This window comes from Lygodium microphyllum, chromosome 29, assembly GCF_053477565.2.
Source record: "Lygodium microphyllum isolate KBCC chromosome 29, Lygodium_microphyllum_v1.1.10, whole genome shotgun sequence".
Lineage (NCBI taxonomy): Eukaryota > Viridiplantae > Streptophyta > Polypodiopsida > Schizaeales > Lygodiaceae > Lygodium > Lygodium microphyllum.
In genome coordinates, this window is record NC_141163.1 from 55,478,919 (window position 1) to 55,498,204 (window position 19,286).

General features: G+C 46.4%; 1 protein-coding gene across 7 annotated transcripts in view; it reads right to left on the reverse strand.

The window, feature by feature from the left end:
- LOC148010652 (TLD-domain containing nucleolar protein) overlaps positions 1 to 19,286 on the reverse strand; it is a 159,666-nt gene that overhangs the window by 67,098 nt on the left and 73,282 nt on the right. For 3 of the 7 annotated variants that reach the window (XM_087671825.1, XM_087671829.1, XM_087671823.1), the window contains exon 5: positions 6,142 to 6,401. In XM_087671825.1, coding sequence (XP_087527951.1) covers positions 6,142 to 6,401 — 260 coding nt within the window. The remainder of the gene's footprint in view (positions 1 to 6,141; positions 6,402 to 19,286) is intronic. The other 4 variants (XM_087671828.1, XM_087671827.1, XM_087671826.1 and 1 more) reach the window with 2 other exon arrangements.

Genomic DNA, 19,286 nt, shown 5'->3' on the forward strand with positions numbered 1-19,286 from the left:
CCCTTGCCGGACGAATCGACATCTTGCTTCTGCAGGAGCACAAGCTCACCCTCGCCTAGGCTCAGCGGGTTGGGAAGGTACTTCTCGTCATCTCGCATACTTACTGGGAGCACGCCATAGGTGCCCACAGCAGGAGCGGAGGCATATGCACCTCTATTGGCCCGAGTCTCACCACTTGTGTACGAGACCACGGAACGATAGTGGCAGGAAGGGTTCTATGGATCAGACTGGATATTGGGGACTCGTGTATTGAAGTCCTCAATGTCTATGCCCCTACAGAGGTTAGGGCACGCAGCATGTTCTCGGTGGAGATTGCAGCTGGACTCCCAGAGGTGGACTCCTGGATTGTTGGAGGAGACTTCAATAACCTGGAGGCTTTGGAGGACCAGCAGGGCAGAGGAAGAAACTACCAGGACATGGCTGGGGAGGAGCAGGAGGCATGGGAGGTCTTTTTGCTTGCAGTCGAAGCACGTGATGCCTGGAAAGACCCTACCTTCCACAGGAGGGAGAGGTCGTTGGACTTCTCCTGGGGATACAAGCGGCTAGGTGGAGCCCTGCTAGAGCGGTTGGACAGGTTTTATGTGGGAGAGTGGGAAGGCTCTCGTGGAGGCCAGATTGAGCAGTTGGCAGGCACCACGTTATCCAATCACTGCCCAGTTCTCCTGACACTTGACCCCCTAGCATCTGCCATAGATACACAATCCTGTCAGATCCCTGACTCGATCTATAGGAGAAAGGAGGTGTCGAGGCAGATAGAATAGATTTGGACCAGAGAGTGGGTCAGGAGGGACAGGATAGCAGAGGAGGTTGCAGAGGCCCTAGCCGAGCCAAGCAGAATCTGCGAAGAGGCAGCCGTACAGGCCAGGCAGCAGTGTTGGGAGGAGGAGAGAGCACTCCGGCGGGACCTTGCAGCCACGCAGAGATTATTGTAGGAGGCACCAGGGGACCCCACCCTCCACGCACAGGAGGTGCACGCGCATGCAGCCATTGCTATCCTAGAGGACAGGCACTCGAAGTTCTCTTTCTGCACTTCAGCAGCCTTTTAGGCGTGGAAGGGGGGCACGATGTGCAGAGAGTTCTTCCAGGTGCACCAGCCCCGCACCGCGGGAGAGCAGATACGCAGCCTTAGGGATTAGTATGGGAGGACCCGTTCTAGCCCTGATGAGGTAATGGAGATTGCCACCGACTATTACACACGCCTCTTCCAGCAGGAGACAGCTTCAGCTAGAGGACAGAGATGCAGACAGCATGTATGGGATCACACCCCATCCCTCGTCACAGAGGAGATAGGACACTCCCTTCTAGCCCCCTTCACAGAGAAGGAGCTAGAGGAGGCTTTCCATACACAGGATGGGCAGAAATGCCCGGGGGAGGATGGCCTCTCTAAGGCTTTCTTCACTACCTACTGGAACCTCAAGACAGATGCAAGGGAGTCTTTCGGCAAGCCTTATCAATCTTCTCCCCAAAGGGGAGACCTCTTGAAGCTCTCCCAGTGGAGACCGATCACCTTATTGTCAGTGGCCTATAAGGCACTGGCAAAGATGATTGATAGGCGACTACACCCCGTGCTTCTAGATATCATTCATGACACACAGACAGGCTTTGTCCAGGAAAGGAGCATCCTAGACAATGTATTTACATTCTTTGAGGCGACAGAGTGGGCTCAGCACAGTGGGCAGAGACTGGCAGTACTACTCTTGGATTTCGAGAAAGCTTATGACAGGGTGGACTGAGATTTCCTAGAGGGCACCATGGTGAAGTTGGGATTTCCCCACGCTTGGATTCGCAGAGTCTCCGGCCTGTACAAATCAGCTACCAACAGGGTTCTCATAGGCGGAAGTCAAGGGGAGAAGTTTTGGCTGGAGAGATCGGTCCGACAGGGCTGTCCCCTGGCCCCATGCCTATTCCTACTCTTCGCAGAGGTGATGTCTCACTTCCTCAGGTCACGTGTGAGCAGACTACGCGGCCTCCGACTTCCAATGAGAGAGGAGACTGAGTTGTTAGACCTAGAGTATGCAGACGACACAAGCCTCTACATAGAGGATGATGAGGTGATGCTGGAGAGAATGAGACTGGCTCTTGATGTGTTCTGCGTTGCAGCGGGTGCCAAAATCAACTAGCAAAAGTCGATTGGTTTCCTCACAGACCCAGACTCCAGCACAGAGTGGGGTATCCACCTGCGATTTAGATGGGCGAGCAGAGGGCAGACCATCCGATACCTAGGGTTCCAGGTGGGACTCGACATCACTCCTACCCAGCAGTTTCTTCTTGTCCTAGATTCTATTCGAAGGAAACTGACCTACTGGAGCACGGTTCGCCTCCCACTAGCCGGTCAAGCCCTGGTGGTTAACCAAGTCCTCCTAGCAACGGCCTAGTACATTGCCTCGTGTTGGTGCTTCTCCTCATCGTGCGTAGGGTAGCTTTGCCGCCTAGTGTGGAATTTCCTTTGGTCTGGGTCTGATGGCTCCAAGGACTCCAAGGCCAAGGTGGCGTGGGTGACCATCATACGACATCGACCAGAGGGAGGGCTTGGGATCATAGACCCAGAATATCAGAGTATGGCCCTCTTGGGAAAGCTAGTTGTCCGCGGTCTCACGCCAGGCGGGCAGACCTAGAAGGTCCTACTGCAGGAGGGCCTTCAAGATTGTAAACCGAGGCTTGGCGGTAAGTGGAGGCCGTCCCCGAGATGGATCTTCACGTCAGCCAAGATCATCCCCCCCAAATCACCTTTCCAGCGGAGCCTACTCTGCGTGTGGCAAGGCCTCCGTAAGGCACTAATCGAGAGCCCCCCAGGTTGCCAGGAGGGAATAGACCGTCAGCCAGTGATCTGGAACCTCCAGGTCAAAGATAGGGAAGGGGCACAGATAGGTGAGCGCCCCCACATCCAGTGGGCTGGGTGGGAGGCCGGCCCGGCTCGTTCCATCAGGACATGGCGGGACGTGTACAGGATGGCAAACGAGGAGGTGTTGTAGCAAGTATCAGGTTGCACGAGAGGAGTGGAGTTGAGGAGAAGAGAGATAGATGCAGCAATACCTCTGGAGTGGCTTGCCCCCCCGATACGAGAGCCCGGGGAGGTATAGGCAGCTAGGTTTCTCTCCAACAGGCATCCCTCTTCAGGTGGCAGGTAGGCGCCCCCCAGTGGACCTTCTTCGTCGTTCAGGAGGGGGGACGTCTGGTCCGCCAAGTACTGGAGCCCACAACAAACCGCTCGGAGATATGGAAGATCATAGGGAGTCTTACTGGATGGCATATTTGGAAGGCACGATGCCAGGTGGCTTTCGGCGAAGAGAAACTTTCAGCACTTTCAACCTTAGCAGAGCTATGGACCTCCATCATCCATTCCCTCCGCGGACGATGGGATCAAGTACAAGGCGAGTCCAGGGCTCATTAGGAGCTCCGTGGTCACTTCATGCATACATTCAACTCACTGCCAATACATGTGTGACATACATCCCATACGCATTTCCAATGTTCTTCCAATGGTCTTTGGGGTATGGATGGATTGTACCTAGACTTGAAAATGAGTTCTTGGGCTCCGAGACTCAAGGGGCGTGCAAAGGCCCACCTCAAGCCAGGTTGTGCACCCCTTCGGGGTCATTAATGTTAGGGGGGTCACCCCACTATTGGCTTGCCATCTTGCCTAGCATCGACCTTGATTACATCAACCGGAAGAGACATGGCAGGAGCATTCTCAGCTAATCAACCAGCATGAAATGCATATTTTGAAAATAAACTTCTAGCTTTGATTAGATGTAGGGGTATAATAGAAAAATTGGATGGGAACGAATGTTGGTTCAGCAATTCAGTGACTAGATAATTGCTTAACCTACCCCTTTTACAAAAAAAAATTATTTACTTTAAAATCACACCCAACAAGATTGTTATGATTAGGGTATGATACTCAGCTGAAGAGAGGGATTAATTGAACCACATACATGAATGCATTCATAAATGATTGAGTAGATGAAGGAGTAGGCCAATACATTCCCTTGATTCAATCAATGCCAAGAGAGAGCTGATTCTCTAATCTTTTTCAAACCAGAGGATGGAGCTCAATAAATGGATGAAGAGAGAGGTCAAGAACTATGAGACATACCTTAGACATGCTTGAAGAAGTAATGGTGGTAGGTTGTCCGAATCAAGAATCCATGATTCTTCTCTAATTCAGCCTGTGGATGGAGGAAGGATTTTAATCCCGCGAAATCTTCAAGGGGAAGAATCTTGAGCTATTTCCAATGGCCCTGGGGCAAGAAATTGAAGATTCTTCAAAAGAGCTCGAGTTGTAAGGAAGGTGTCATGGCTGCCATTAATGCTGTCCACTCTAGGGTTTCAAGAGAGTGCCAAGATTAGAGATCTCAATCAAGAGGGATGAATCTTGCTCAAATGAGTGCCAAGAACTAGGGGATGAAGCTGGAGGTTAGTGCCCTGTGCTAGAGCAGGAGGAGAAGGACTAGATGCATCAGTGTGAAATGCACCAAAAAATGCGAGGCTATTCTTGGAGGCTCCAACTGGGTGAGATGAGGCTTATGGGTGCTCTACAATGTTTGTACCTCCTTGAGAAGTGTGTCTGTTGATTTGAAAGCTGCAAGGTGGTGCAGTTGGCGAAGCACGCTGCAGGTGGTGCTGTGGTGGCACACAAGGGGCAGATGTGCTGCCAGCGGGGGACTGGAGCAGTAGGGCGCATTGGTGGACAGGGCTGTGCATTGGCAGCAGGTGCTGGCAGGGAACCGGGTGGCACTAGACAGGGTGGGAGCAGCTGGGCGTGCAGGGCAGTGCTGCTGCTGGGCAGCATGCAGCTGGTCTTGGGCAGCACACAGCTGATGGAGTAGTGGTGGCAACTCATCGAGCTTCAGCAACTCTTCCTTCTCCTCCGAGAGATCTGAGCCAAGCTGGCAGCAGCACAGACCACATGCGAGCGGCACCAGCTGTGATGGTAACGAGACAGAATCCACCTGTGTGGCTATGATACCAAATGTGAGATTTAGCTGGCTATGGAGGTGAGAGAAATGAGAGAGTGATTGAACAGCAGACATTGTGAGCTCAAGAGAGACATCCCAACTAGTTATTCATTCAAGCCTTGTAATAGACTTCCCTTGTATATATTTTGGTATGGAAGTCCCTTACAAGGATACTTTGTACTTTGTATTTAGCCTTGGGATATATTTTTCTGAGGGAGATTTATTAATGGAATTTTTCTCTCTTCTCTAGGATAAAAAAATGTGGCATTGCTGCCTTCTCCTGCAACTGACATAATTTGTCATGAAATTGTGACTAAAACAAAGATTATGCTTATTAGGACCATTCATTCATGAACCCCACCTACACATACATGAGAGAGGCTATGGAGACTGCAAACTTTCAAAATCGACATACCTGCAGCTTAAAAGCAGGAAGCGTTAAGCGTTACTTGTTTTGACACACCAATTAGTCAATGATACAAAATGTCCTCACGAGTGGATCACAATGATGCACCAGCAAAGGTGTATCTCCTTAGTCCACAAGAGCCAATATTGAAAGAATACAAAAGCTATTCTTGAAAGACATCTAGGTGTCAAGCATCTACCTCCTGCTCTGTTAACTATTAGTGCAGGAGAAGAGTCTTCATATAGGTCACAAAGGTTAATATCCATACACCCATGGGCTCCCAAATGTACATATACACGGAACCAAGAGGGGCATTTACAGTAATTTTGATCATACTCAATAACCTTGAAACAATATGCATCAATGGTGACTCTTTGAAAAAACAAACAGAATCAGTAAACTATTGTCTCAGATCATTTTAGTTCAAGTGGATATCTTCAATGCAACACTCCAGTAACTTTTGCATCCTGGAAGGGTGTTCCAAAGTAAAAACAAATGTCTTGAAGACTGTAAGCACTCCCTTAGATTAATGATGCTTAGAAATGCTAATACGTCCTGAGAGCAGAATAAAATAACTCCATACAGGCATCAGCAATGACTTTTGTGTGAAATTGTTAACATGCATCTCATGCAGTAAATCAAAGAAAGAAGTTTGCAATTGAACTGAGGTATGATGCAAAACATCTCCATTACTGCCATTGGCATCCCACCCCCACAAAAATGCAAAACTGTTTAGCTTGTATGGTATGTCACATAAACAGCCAAAAAGATACACACCAGCACCTGGCACTGCCATCAAGCCCTGAAGAAATCTCTTGAAGGAAGGGACACGGTAACACCATCTGCGAAAATCTTCTTCTGACATGCCTTCTTCACCATCAGCTTTAACTGAGAATTCAGCTGCTTTCACAAAAGCTTGAATACTGCTCTCTGGCAATGCTGCACCAGGGATAGCATCTTTTGGACCAAGCACTGTCTCCAGTGTTGAAAGCACAACAGCTTCTAATTCGCTCCTAGAACAAAAAGATCCAACATTCCTAAAAATTGTGCAACTCAAAGAAGAGTCTACTGATGCACACGTGTGTGCATGCACAGAGCACGCGCACGCATGCGCGCGCGCACGCACACACGCACTCTCTCTCTCTCTCTCTCTCTCTCTTCTCTCTCTCACACACACACACACACACATTGTATTTTATAACACAATTTAATCCAAGGAGGCCATGGATTAGTTGTACTCACCATCTTGCTCTCATAGGTCATTTCTAATAGATGTCAATATTATTCTGTCTCATGATATTCATCCTCTCCTTCCTCCCCTCTTGCCATATCAGTTACACATTCATCAACTTTTTCATGTCTAGCAGATGCATCATATCCTCAGTTTTATCTTCCTGCTCACTTGTTCTTCTTAGCTAACATGTTTTTCTTTTCTCAGTGTGGTCTTCAGTGCTAAGATGGGTGCAGACGAGACATGCATTATGGATGCTTGGAGGATAGGTGATCCAAATGACCAAAGAGGTCGGATCCTCATGCTAAAATTTGGGGACATGGATAGCAAAAGGGCTTTCTTATCAAAAAGAAAGGCTTTGAAGGGTGAAAAGGTTTACCTCGATGAGGATCTCACACTTGCACAATTGGAGCACAAAAGGGCTTGCATGCCAAAAGTGCTGGAGGCATGTAAAGAAGGCAAGTATGTTGTGTATAGAGATGGCAGAGTAATCATAGCATAATCGAGGTCACAATGACGATACAAGGCCTATGAAACGTTAAAGATGTCCCTTTGGAATTCTAATGGTTCAATGAGACTCAATGCAAGTAATTTTAAGGACACTTTTCATGGGATAGATATGACTATGTGTACAGAGACACATTAGTGTACAAATTCTAGATTACCGGATGTTGTGGGATACAAATGGGAGAGCTTATACAAACCTCAACCCCGTAGACCAGGAGGAACCAAGGGGTCAGGAGGGGTGGCTATTCTTTATCGTGAGAGCCTCCAAGACATGATTCACGTGGTGTCACGAGATGTGCATGCTAGATACATGTGGGTAAGGCTAAGGATAGGGCACCCGAGGGATCTACATGTTATGGTATGCTACTTTCCACCTACCTCTTCAACATTTGCTACTAGGGAGGGATCACCATTTGAAGTACATGAAGATACTATGAGATATGCAAGTATTGGGGACATACTACTAGTGGGAGACTATAATGCTCGAATAGGAAGTGACCAGTCTGCCTTTTATGATACTAAACATGAAATGTTTAAGGAATTGGCATTGGATGAATTAGGGCTTGCCAGGACATCTCAAGATAAGGAGGTGACAGCATATGGATCCCATCTGCTAGCTTTGGGAAATGCTCACAGATTGGCTATATTCAATGGCCTATTAAGATGGCTGGGAGTGGATACTTTCACTTGTTCGAACAGCAAAAAAGGGGCCAGTGTGGTGGACTATGTAATGGACTCGCTAGCATTAATTCCAGAAATTAAGGATTTTAAGATATTTGATAAGCCGATCAGTATAACGGCCAACCATGCGATCCTAAAAGTTACTCTAGCATGTAGTCAGAGACAAGAAACATGCACACAGTCACACACATTCCCGCATTATGAATTTCTAGAGCAAACGTTGCATATCTATAGTGATGCAGTACGAGAGGGCTTAAGTGAGCTAGACCAACATGAACCATTGGAAGATGCCACTAGATCTCTAGCGAAGGTTTTGCATGCTGCAGCTTCAGAAGCATTCCCATGTAAGATGGGCCCTACTGCAATAAACAATTGTATTGCCCCTCAAAATTCCCCTCAGAATGCTTGGTATGATGATGAGTGCAGACAGCCCACCTACATAGGGATATTGCACTAGGGACATGCACACATAAGCAGGCACGGAATGTCTTTCGTCGTCTTGTGTGAAAAAAGAAGAGAGATTATTTAGCCAAACTAGAGTCAGAGATGTATCAGCTCTTTTTAAGTAGAGACAGCAAGAGGGCATGGAGGAAATTTCACGGGAGACAACCCCCAATTCAATTGACATCACCTATGGTTTGGCATGAACATGCTAGGGCACTATATGATGTTCCATCACAAGAGCAGATACCCTATCCATCAAACTCTAGGCCAACACAGTGCAGTTTCTTTACGGAAAAGATGGTGAGATATGCCATTTGGAGGTTGAAGAATGGGACAGCACATGATCAAGATGGCCTTGTGGCAGAGCATTTTGCACATGCATGTGATGCATTGGCCCCTATCTTGGCAAATCTCTTCAATACAGCCGTATGTGAGGGGTTTCCAGTAAGTTGCCGTGACCACACAATAGTGCCAATTTTTAGGAGTGCAAATCCATTGATCACTAACAACTACCGCACTATTATGATTGGCCATATGCTATCAAAGATATATGCCTCTATTGTGGAGCATGAGTTGAGTTGGTCGGCTGAAACAAAGAAAATACGGTCTACAGGACAAGCTGGTTTCCGCCACGGATACAATACGCTAGACCATATATTCACGCTAAGGGCCTTGATTGAGTAGGAACGATCACGGAGGCAAAGAATCTACTCTTGTTTTGTGGACCTCTGCAAAGCCTTTGATACTGTGCCACATGCAAGACTCATGCAAAGGTTGCGAGCCATTGGGGTCCCAAAGGATATGCAGCGGTGTATTTATGCATTGTATGAAACTGTGACAGGGAGAGTACGAGTGCCTAGAGGCACAACACACTCAGTCTCTAGTACAGTGGGCGTAAAGCAAGGCTGTCCCCTCTCTCCTTTCTTTGGACTGTACATTGACGAGAATTCCGATTGCATGCAGAGATGGGGTGGTATGGGAGCCAGCTTGGCTAGGGTACTAATACCAATTTTGTTATATGTTGATGATATGATGCTTATCTCAAATTGACTAAAGGGACTACAACAACATCTGGATGCATTGCATGTGTTCTCTGAAGATAAAGGTCTCGAGGTTAATCTTGGAAAGACTAAAATCATGGTCTTTAACACCTAAGCAGCTTGGGTGACACGCTCAGAGCACCACTTTATGTATGATGGCCAGCCTATGGAAATGGTTAGACAATATGTACACCTCGGGGTCACTTTCAAGGGGCCACAATTTTCATGGAAGGAGACTTCAAAGGCTAGGCTTGCACGAGCATATGCAACTTTGGGTACCCTAGAGCGGCAGTGTGCACACATACAGTTTCAAGAGCCTCGTACCAAATTGTGGCTTTTTGACACTTTAGTTATGCCCACACTACTCTATGGGGCAGCCATTTGGGGCCCAAGCCTTTATCATACTAGACGGATGCCACTTATGGACTGTGATGGACCGGAAGCACAACATTATGATGGCTAGGAACACATGGAAAGACCACTGGTCATGATGATAGCACGTATGATAAGGGCAAAAACCTCAGTACCATAGGAAATCATCTGGGCAGAATTAGGGGCTGCACCCATGGTAGTTGAGGCATTATTCAAAGCAATTACTTTCCTCCAGAGAATAGGGCAGCTTCCTAAAGTCCGATATCCTAGACTAGCGCTGAAGTCTTAAAGACAGCTTGCACGAGAGGGAGATAGAAAGTGTTGGTATGCACATATGAGCATGTGGCTGAATTTACATGGCATGAGTACAGATAGACTACCACGGTTTGATTACAGCCTCGACTGCCCTACTTTGAGCCTTAGTTGTGCAAAGCTGAATAGTGTGATGAGGGCAGACATCACTAAAGTGGAGACAGAAAGCACTTGGTCCAAGTCCCCCTTTCCCATTAGGCACGAAAACGGCACTAAACCAATGTCACTTCGTGCAGCTTTCTCATGACGGGGTTTCATAGTGAGGCCTAGATACATGGATGCTCAACTTTCCCACGGACTCCGAGTTGCTATTGGTTAGATCCGCACCTCATCGCATCAGCTGATGATTGAGACAAGTCGATGGAGCCATAATGCAGCCAATGAGAGGATGTGCCAGCTTTGTGGATGGGAGCCAAAGACGGAGGAGCACTACATTTGTAGAAGTACTGTATACTATGATATCCAAGGCCACTATCATTGCCTCTTTAAGGAGGGCTTTGGACCGCTAAGACGGGTGATGGACTGTGAGGACCAAAGATGTTTGGGCCTTTTCTTTTGCTGGAGCTCCAACGACACAGAGCATTATTGTTACGAGATAGGAGGTGACCCCAGCATCATCCACCCCTCCAAAGAGCAGTTACAAACTACTTCAGCTGAGCTGAACCCCTAGCCGCGACCACCCAGACACTACATCTCCTACTAATAGGCATTGTCGAGATACAGCATTAGGAGGCATCACAATTGACAGAGCTACATCGCTACGTAGAGCACGTTGCCCTAGAGTACCTACTCCGCAGCATAGGCATGCCCATATGCGCCACATTGGCATCACGATTGCTCGTTACAGAGGCAATTTGGCATGGTGACTCAGACGAAGGTAGCTTGCAGAGTTTTGGTCGATTCCATAGATTGAGGGGGAGATACCCTACACTCTTGATCTTCTTAAATATCCTCACAGTTAGAGTCATTATAGAGGAGGGCAAGGCACACAGGAGACGAGTATACTGCTGCTTCGTGGACTTCTGCAAGGCCTTCAACACGGTACCACGAGCCAGGCTCATGCAGAGAATACAAGAACTAGAGGTCCCGCCCGAAATGCGTTGGGGGATACTGGCACTATACAAATCAGTCACAGGCCGAGTCCGAACACCAAAGGGGCTGTCAAAGGAGATAACCAGCACCATTGGAGTTAAACAGGGATGCCCACTCTCACATACTTTATTTGGCCTTCTACATTGATGAGATATCAGAGTACATGGATAGGTTGGGAGGGGAGGGATCTAGCCTAGGAGGGATACTGATACCCATTTTACTATATGCGAACGACATAGTTCTCATCTCCAACACGCCCGAAGGGCTACAACGCCAATTGGAGACACTACGGCCTGCTGCCAGGATAAAGACCTCACTGTGAACCTAGGGAAGACCAAGTTCATGGTGTTCAACACTTGAACCCAATGGATTCGATGGTCAATACCCCCCTTCACAAACGGCGGGGAAACCGTGGAAGTGGTCCAAAGATACGTCTATCTGGGGATTACATTTTCAGAACCAAGATTCACTTTGAGAAAGGCAGTAGAAGATAGATTGACACAAGGCTATGCAGCCCTCAAATGCATGGAGAACCGATGCGCCCGCATACAATTCCAGGAGCCCCATACAAAGCTCTGGCTATTTGACACTCTAGTCACACCAACACTCTTGTATGGGGCTCCCATATGGGGATCCAGTCTCTACCACACAAGGAGGCCCACACAAGACCATCCACTGCCTCAGGAGGAGGCCACCTATGAGGGATAGGAGCAAATGGAGAGATCCCTGGCAGTTATGATCTCACGGATGATTCGGAGCAATCCCTCTATGCCACACAAGACCATCAGAGCATAGATGGGGGCACCGTCCATTGTAGCTGAGGCCCTCTTCCAAACAGTGGCCTTCTTGCACCAACTATGAGACTTGCCCCGGCATCGATACCCCAGACTCGCGCTGGAGTCGTCCAAACAGCTAGCACTACAAGGGGACACTGAATGCTGGTATGCCCGAACAGAGGCTTGGCTACAGCGGCATGGCCCACACATGGACCACCTCCCCCCACTACAATACAGCCTAGATTGCCCCCACCTGGAGCTTGGCTAAGAGGAGGTGAACCGTATCACCAGAATGGACATCATTCAGCTACACATGGCCAAGAACATGGGTGACTCCTACAAAAGACCTAGAGACAAAGAAGGCTTTCTACCGGGAGCACTTCCTGCACATATCTCCAGACAACTTCATTACCCGCCCAAGCTACATGGTCACACACTATCCCATGGAGTCAGAAGCGCCATCGGACAGATCCGTACATCTTCACACCAGCTACGGGTCGAGACCTACGGGGCCCACCCCCTCCCCCTAGAAGATCGGATCTGCCAAATCTGCCAGCTCGAGCCAAAGACAAAAGAACATTTCATATGCAAGTGCCCAACATACTACGAGATCCAGGGACACTTCCACTACCTGTTCAAAGAAGGATTCGGGCCACTCTCCAAAGTGATGGATTTCAAGGACCAAAGATGCCATGGGCTCTTCCTACTCAAAATACGGCGCCACAGAGACCACCTCCTTTGGACCTCAGAGTAGAGACAGGGACGCACCAAATACCTACTCACAGAATTCTACCAAGAGCTAACTACCATCTCCACCCCTAAGCCCCAACCAGCCCCACTGACCTCCCGGCCGCGGGGGACCGCCCTAGCCATAGCCATGGCAAGAAGCAAAGCCCGGCACCCATGCCCAACCGACCCCCGCCCCCGCAAGATGCACATGTCGAGGATACAAGGGATACTATGCCGCCTCCAGAGGGCCTTGTGCCGCCGATTCAACCTCTCGATGTTAGATAGACCCATGCGGGACATTTTAGGATGACCAAGCTCCATGAGCAGTTCCACACCATACTTGGAACACATATGAATTGTACCCAGCCTATATACCATTTTGTACCTACTCAATTAGTTTATCATAGCATTAGATGGTAGCTTTACTAGGACCTGGAAAGTTTCCCATATATTTTTAATGTAACGTTTTGGTCTCATAGGCCAACTTGGCCTTTCCTAGACGATAATATAACTCTCTCTCTCTCTCTCTCTCTCTCTCTCTCTCTCTCTCCACTTGACCCACCTCCGCCCTCTCCTTGATTGCCCCGCCCCACCCCATCCTCTCCTTGCCCCGCCCCTGCCCTCTCCTTCTACCTGCCACCCCCGCCCTGTCCCTGGCTGCCCCGCCCCGCCTTGCAATAACCCTACCCACGCCCTCTCCTTACAGCACCTTGCATCTGCCTGGTTTCATTCACCCTCTATCTTGTCACAATCTGGCCGCATTCCACCACCCATACATGGCATTCTAGTGACTATCTGCAAGAAAATAGATAGCCACAATGGGGTCCCCCAAGAAAAGCTATGTATCCCCAACATCCAGCAGCCGCACAAGAGGGGAGAAGAGAGAGAAATACTCAATCATTTAAAGTACCATCGACAAGGTGACAGCTCTCACATGAAGAAGAGCCTAGAGGCACTCTAAGACGTGTACAAAATGCAAGATCATGATATGAAAATTATCAAAGAGATCATGGCAGCAATGTGTGACAAGGCCATACAGCAAATCAAAGAGGAGATGCCTAAGAAGGTGCAAGAATGGAAGAATGAAATATACGAGGAGATTATAGCGCACTTCACCTCTTGGAAGGCGAACATTGAAGCCTCTCTCCAAGAGAGGAATAGGGTGATTGAAGAACTCCGGCATGAGATCACCAAACACTGAAACCAACTTGACCTCCTTAAGAGGGAGGAGGAGGAAATCACCAAAGCAATGCCCAACAACATGCAAACTAAAACAGATGAGCCGAAGACGCACATGACAAAGGAGATTAACATATGGGCAACCATAGTGAAAAAAAAAGCAAGTGGAAGTGGCTGAAAACTCCAAGTGGATTGAAGTGGCAAAGAAGACACCAACAAAGAAGGAAGGCTACAAACACATACTTGAAGAGAAGAAGAGAAGGAAAATTAGAGCCTTGCATGTCTAGATAGTCAAGCGGAAAGAGGGAGATAGCCCTCTGGAAGATGCCAAGAGCATATGCAAAAAAATGGAAGTGGAGGATCCCTCCAAGATGGACAACCCATGGCACGTAGGGAAGGATCTAGAAAAGGCCCAGCCCCTTATCATCAAATCTGCTGACTTGGAGTCATGACAAGCTTCTCTCTCCAAAAGGAAGGCTCTCAAAGGAGAAAAAGTATACCTTCAGGATGATCTCGCACCGGCCCAAATAGTCCACCAGAGGGAGTGCATGCCACAGATTATGGAGGCCCGCAAAATGGGCCAATGGGCAATATACCAAGACAAGCACATCATTATCACAAATAGGCGCCAATGACGGGGCACAGCCTATGAGGCATACTTGGAAGTTCACAATGTGGAACTGTAAGGGTATTCCAAGAGACCTTTGCTGATAGGGACATCATCCTATATACACAGACACACCATAGCCTGAGCATACACTTGCCAAAGGTGAGAGGATATAGATGGGGAGACCGCATGCCGCCCTAGAGCCCAGTCATGCAAAGAGATGAGGAGGCTCGCTTCATGTGGATCCGGATACATACAAATAGCCCTCATGATATATACATGGCAATGTGCTACTTTTCCCCAGCACATTCTCCATATGCACCACAAGGGGGGAAGTCACCATATCTAGCATTATATGAGGACATTGTGCATTATTCCAACATTGAGATGTCCTATTGGTGGGAGACTTTAATGCTCGCACAGCACAGAGATAAGTTTCCCTCTTCGAGAGTGGGGATCACATGAACAAAGAGATGGCACCAAAGGAGATGAGCTCAGACGCGCATCACAAGGCACAGTTGAGTGCACAAATTATGGTAACCACCTCCTAGCCTTGGAAGGCACACATGGATTAGCCATTCTTGACAACTTGCCTAGATGGCCTAGATCGAACACTCTCACATGCTTTCCACATAAGCATGTATCCAAACGTATAGGAGGAACCCCCTCTGGAGGATTGATACAAAGACTAGGAGGGAGCATGGTAGACTATCTCCTCAAGCCCTTATCCCTCATCTCCAACATGCAATCCTTCAAGGTGACCCCTCGTTCTCTAGCAGTGGTAGCAAACCACACCTACCTATAGCTTACCATCACCTACAAACATGAGGTGATCCCTCCAGTGATCAACCACCGGAGATTCCCTAGATACCACTTCACGATTGAAAGCAACCTTTCTTCTCGAATAGGGTGGTAAAACCTATTTAAGAACTTAATTACAATAATTAATAATTGAGCATAAACTAAAATACACGCATTACCTTAATAATCTTGGACAATAGACATACTCGCTTCCAGTATTTCTTTAACTTCAATTGCCAATGGATTAATTACAAGCCGAGATTCTTTGATCTCCTTGGCTAATCCAAAAGCTCGTCGTTGTACAAACAATCAGCAAGCAGTTTGGGCCAATTGCTCCTTGATTTTCACCCAAGACATGCACAAATGAAACCACCAACTAGTCAAATGCTACCCCTATTCACAATGCCTGACCTAGCATTTGAAATCCTTGTCAATACAACAAATTGCAGGCGTTGATTTCAGTATACAATGCCTTACCCTATTGGCACAGGTCCCAAGGTGGCTGGTAAACCCTGATTTCTACAAAAATTTAGGGTTTACAGTAGAAATCCTCCTACTATCAACCAAATCTAATTGAGATCTACTGAGAATGACTTGAGAAATGTTGAGATCTTTTGAGAATTGACTAGGAAATGTGAGAGAAAGTCAAGATGAGAGAGAAATCTTATTTTCTTTGTGAGGAAATCCTAAAATCTTCCTGGTGCCTACTCCAACCTGCATTTAATGCAGTCACCTATTGTCAAGCACCTCCAAGATGTTGTCACCTAATCAACAATACTATTGCCAGCCCCTGGAAGGCGTCTCCTTGCTATCCCCTAGCTATTAAGGCCCCAAGATGACTTTCTTCTACAGCAAATCACAATGCTCTCTCTCTCTCTCTCTCTCTCTCTCTCTCTCTCTCTCTCTCTCTCTCTCTCTCGTTGTAAACTAACTAAATGGCTGAGGCCCAACCCCCAAAAACGTTTCCTCAATCTGCATGGGTTATTTTGCCAAGTGGCAGTCTTTTAAAGCCATTTTTCAACATTATCCGATGATATAATTAATTTTCAGAATTAAACAATCTTGAAATTAATATTAGTCCTTTTGACCCTGCCCAAAATTAAATGTGTTGATCCATAATTAAATTGACTAGGCCATTTGCAACCTAGAGTGGTTCCCAACCGTTGTTGACCCTTAGACTCTGGCATTAATAAATTAATCAATGCAAGTCCCGAGTGTCACCACTAACACTTTTTGGCCAAGCAATTATCCGAGGGTCCAAATTGGCACCAACTAACCACCAAAATCCAACTAGCATAACTTGTCACAACTTTTTCATTTCACAACCATTGTATCCTCGAGGTCCTTGACATGTTATCATGAAATAACTACCATGTGCAACACGTGCTAAACAAACTTGCACATTTGATACTTAGTCAAATGTTACTCGCAAGATTAAAGTATCTCAAAGTTTCACGTCCTCATGACAAATCTCCCCCCTGAAATCCTTGCAATCGTCCTCAATTGCACTGCACTGTGCCAAAGGAAAAGCATACTGCATTAGAATTTCGATAAGGCATCACACTCACAACATTGACCACTGTTGTCCAACCACGTCACATGCTCCAAACCTTACCAAAAATTTCCAGCCAACATAAACATCAGATAATACTGAGAATTAGCCCGAAAGTGTTGCTAGAAACTCTTTGGATGCATCCATAACTCGTGTTTCTCGACTATTCTAACTTCACAACCATAGTAAACATATTTCTTAGCATAAAACATGGCTGAAACTGTCAATGGCATTCACTAATATGCTACTATCCATGAAACTAGCTGTAAACCATTGAAAACTTAGCATAGTCTGATCATCTGCTGATCTGAGAACTTATCACAAATTGCTGCAAATGTGACCCCCAAACTTATTACAAACTAATTGCAAAAATTGATCCCAAAAGTGGCCATAAACGGTTCTTGAACTGATCAAAAACTGAGCTAAAACTGATCAGAATTTGATCTCAAAACTGAGGCAAGAGCTCATGCCCCAACTGATCATGAACTAATCCCAAATTGATGCAAAAGTATAGTCTCAGAGCTATGGTAACAACCATACTCATCTGCATATATCTCAATGTGACTACTACACTGAGTAGTGACCCCATGGCAAACATACTGTCAACACAGTACCTTGGATCCATGCTGAATACATCCAAGATCCACTACATACGAGAGCTATCCACAGCTAGAGAAATGGAAGTGTTACCTCCCCCTTCAACATCAGGCAATACTCCGGACCCCTACTCTACTGAACCTAACTAAGCTCAAACTGAAATCGTCTCTAGCTGAAAGGTATCTAGATAAAGCTACAAATGAGGATGCTCTGCCATGTCATCCTCCATCCATTTCACATCCATTGGTGAATAATTCTGGAATTTCACCAAATATCTCTTGGAAACTTTATCTCTAAGCTTTCTTTCCCTATGTGCCAAGATCTGCTCAGGTATCAAAATCTCATCCAACTCCTCAACCTCAAACTGAATTTCAACAAACATATCCTTTGCCATATCACCACGAAAAGGCCTCCAAAATTGACATGAAAGGTAGTGTGTATCAGCCAATGTGGAGGTAATTTCAGTCGATATGCCACATCGCCGATCTTCTCCAACACTTGGAAGGGCCCATAGGATCTCATGCTCAACTTCAAATATAACTTCTCTCTTTCTTTCATCTTTTTCAGCCTTGCCTTTTGCAAACTACAAAGCACGTCTATGGCACTCTGCTGTCTTCTTTTTCTTTTCTTGTGATCTCTAAAGTGCATACTTTATCATTGCATAGGCTGCATCCAAGTTTTCCACATGATGATCAGCCTCAAAGATCTTATCCTTAGTCTGCAAGATAGGCGGTACCTTCTTGCCACCCTCAACCACCTCAAATGGAGCATTGTCAATGGAACTCTCCACTGTATTGTTATATGCAAACTCACCCAATGGCAAGTAGTGCTCTCACTGTGCCTTGTGGTCAGAAACATACCACCTCAAAAGATCCAATGCAGTGAAGTTGCCTTCCTTAGACTGACCATCTGTCTACGGATAGAAGGATGATGAGAATTTCAACCCGGTACCCATATTCTCAAACAACCCCTTCCAAAATAAACTGGTCATCCAAAGGTCTCGATCACTAACAATCGACTCTGGCATATCATGATACTTAAAGATGTGCTACAAGAACAATCATGCCATATGATTAGCCTTTATTTTCTTTCTCACTAAAATGAAATGGGTCTATTTGCTAAACCTACAAATGATAGTCCATATCCCATCATTCCCTGCAGGTGTCCTCCGAAGCTCAAAAATAAAATCCGTTGCAATGCTATGCCAAGGCCTATCTAGGTTAGGCAAGGACTACAACAAGCCCAACATCTTTTGTCTATCATGCTTTACCTTTTGATGTACAATGCATGTCCTGACTAGCTGCTCTACATCATGCCTCAAAGCTAGCCAATTAAAAAAATGCTCCACTACCTTGATTGTGACATCAATACCTCTGTGTACTGCATATAGAGGAAGATGACTTTCAATGATAACTCTAGGCCTCAACTACTTTGTGACACACTATCGTCTATGCATCATCAAAAATCCATCTCTAAGCACAAAGTGGTCATACCTCTAGCCATTGCAAAGCTAATCGTGAACATTAGCAAAGTCCGAATCAGTAGCATTTTGCCCTTTCATGGCATCCAACTCAGTGTGATAAACCATACTGACGGTCGACTAAAATTTGTGGCTTACGTGACACTCATAGTTGTCAAGTACGAAAGGTACGATACAGTACGGTACGATACACTACGGTACGATACAGTATGGTACGATAAAATACGATACTAAACGGTACCTTATGATTTTATAAGGTACGGTACAATATTAGTACGAAAAAAATTAAGATGATTTTTTAAATTAAAAAAACCATAAATCATTAAATGATCGATCATAAAATACATGTTTAAAGTGAAAATAGCCATTTCATTAAAGAATAAGATGAATACACGGAGTGCAGTCGCATGGGTTGCGCAAAACATGAGATACAACTACAGTCCAGTATATCTAATACAAAGAAAAAGAGACCTATGTCATATGAATCTATGATGAGGCATCACTATCATCATCATCAGAACC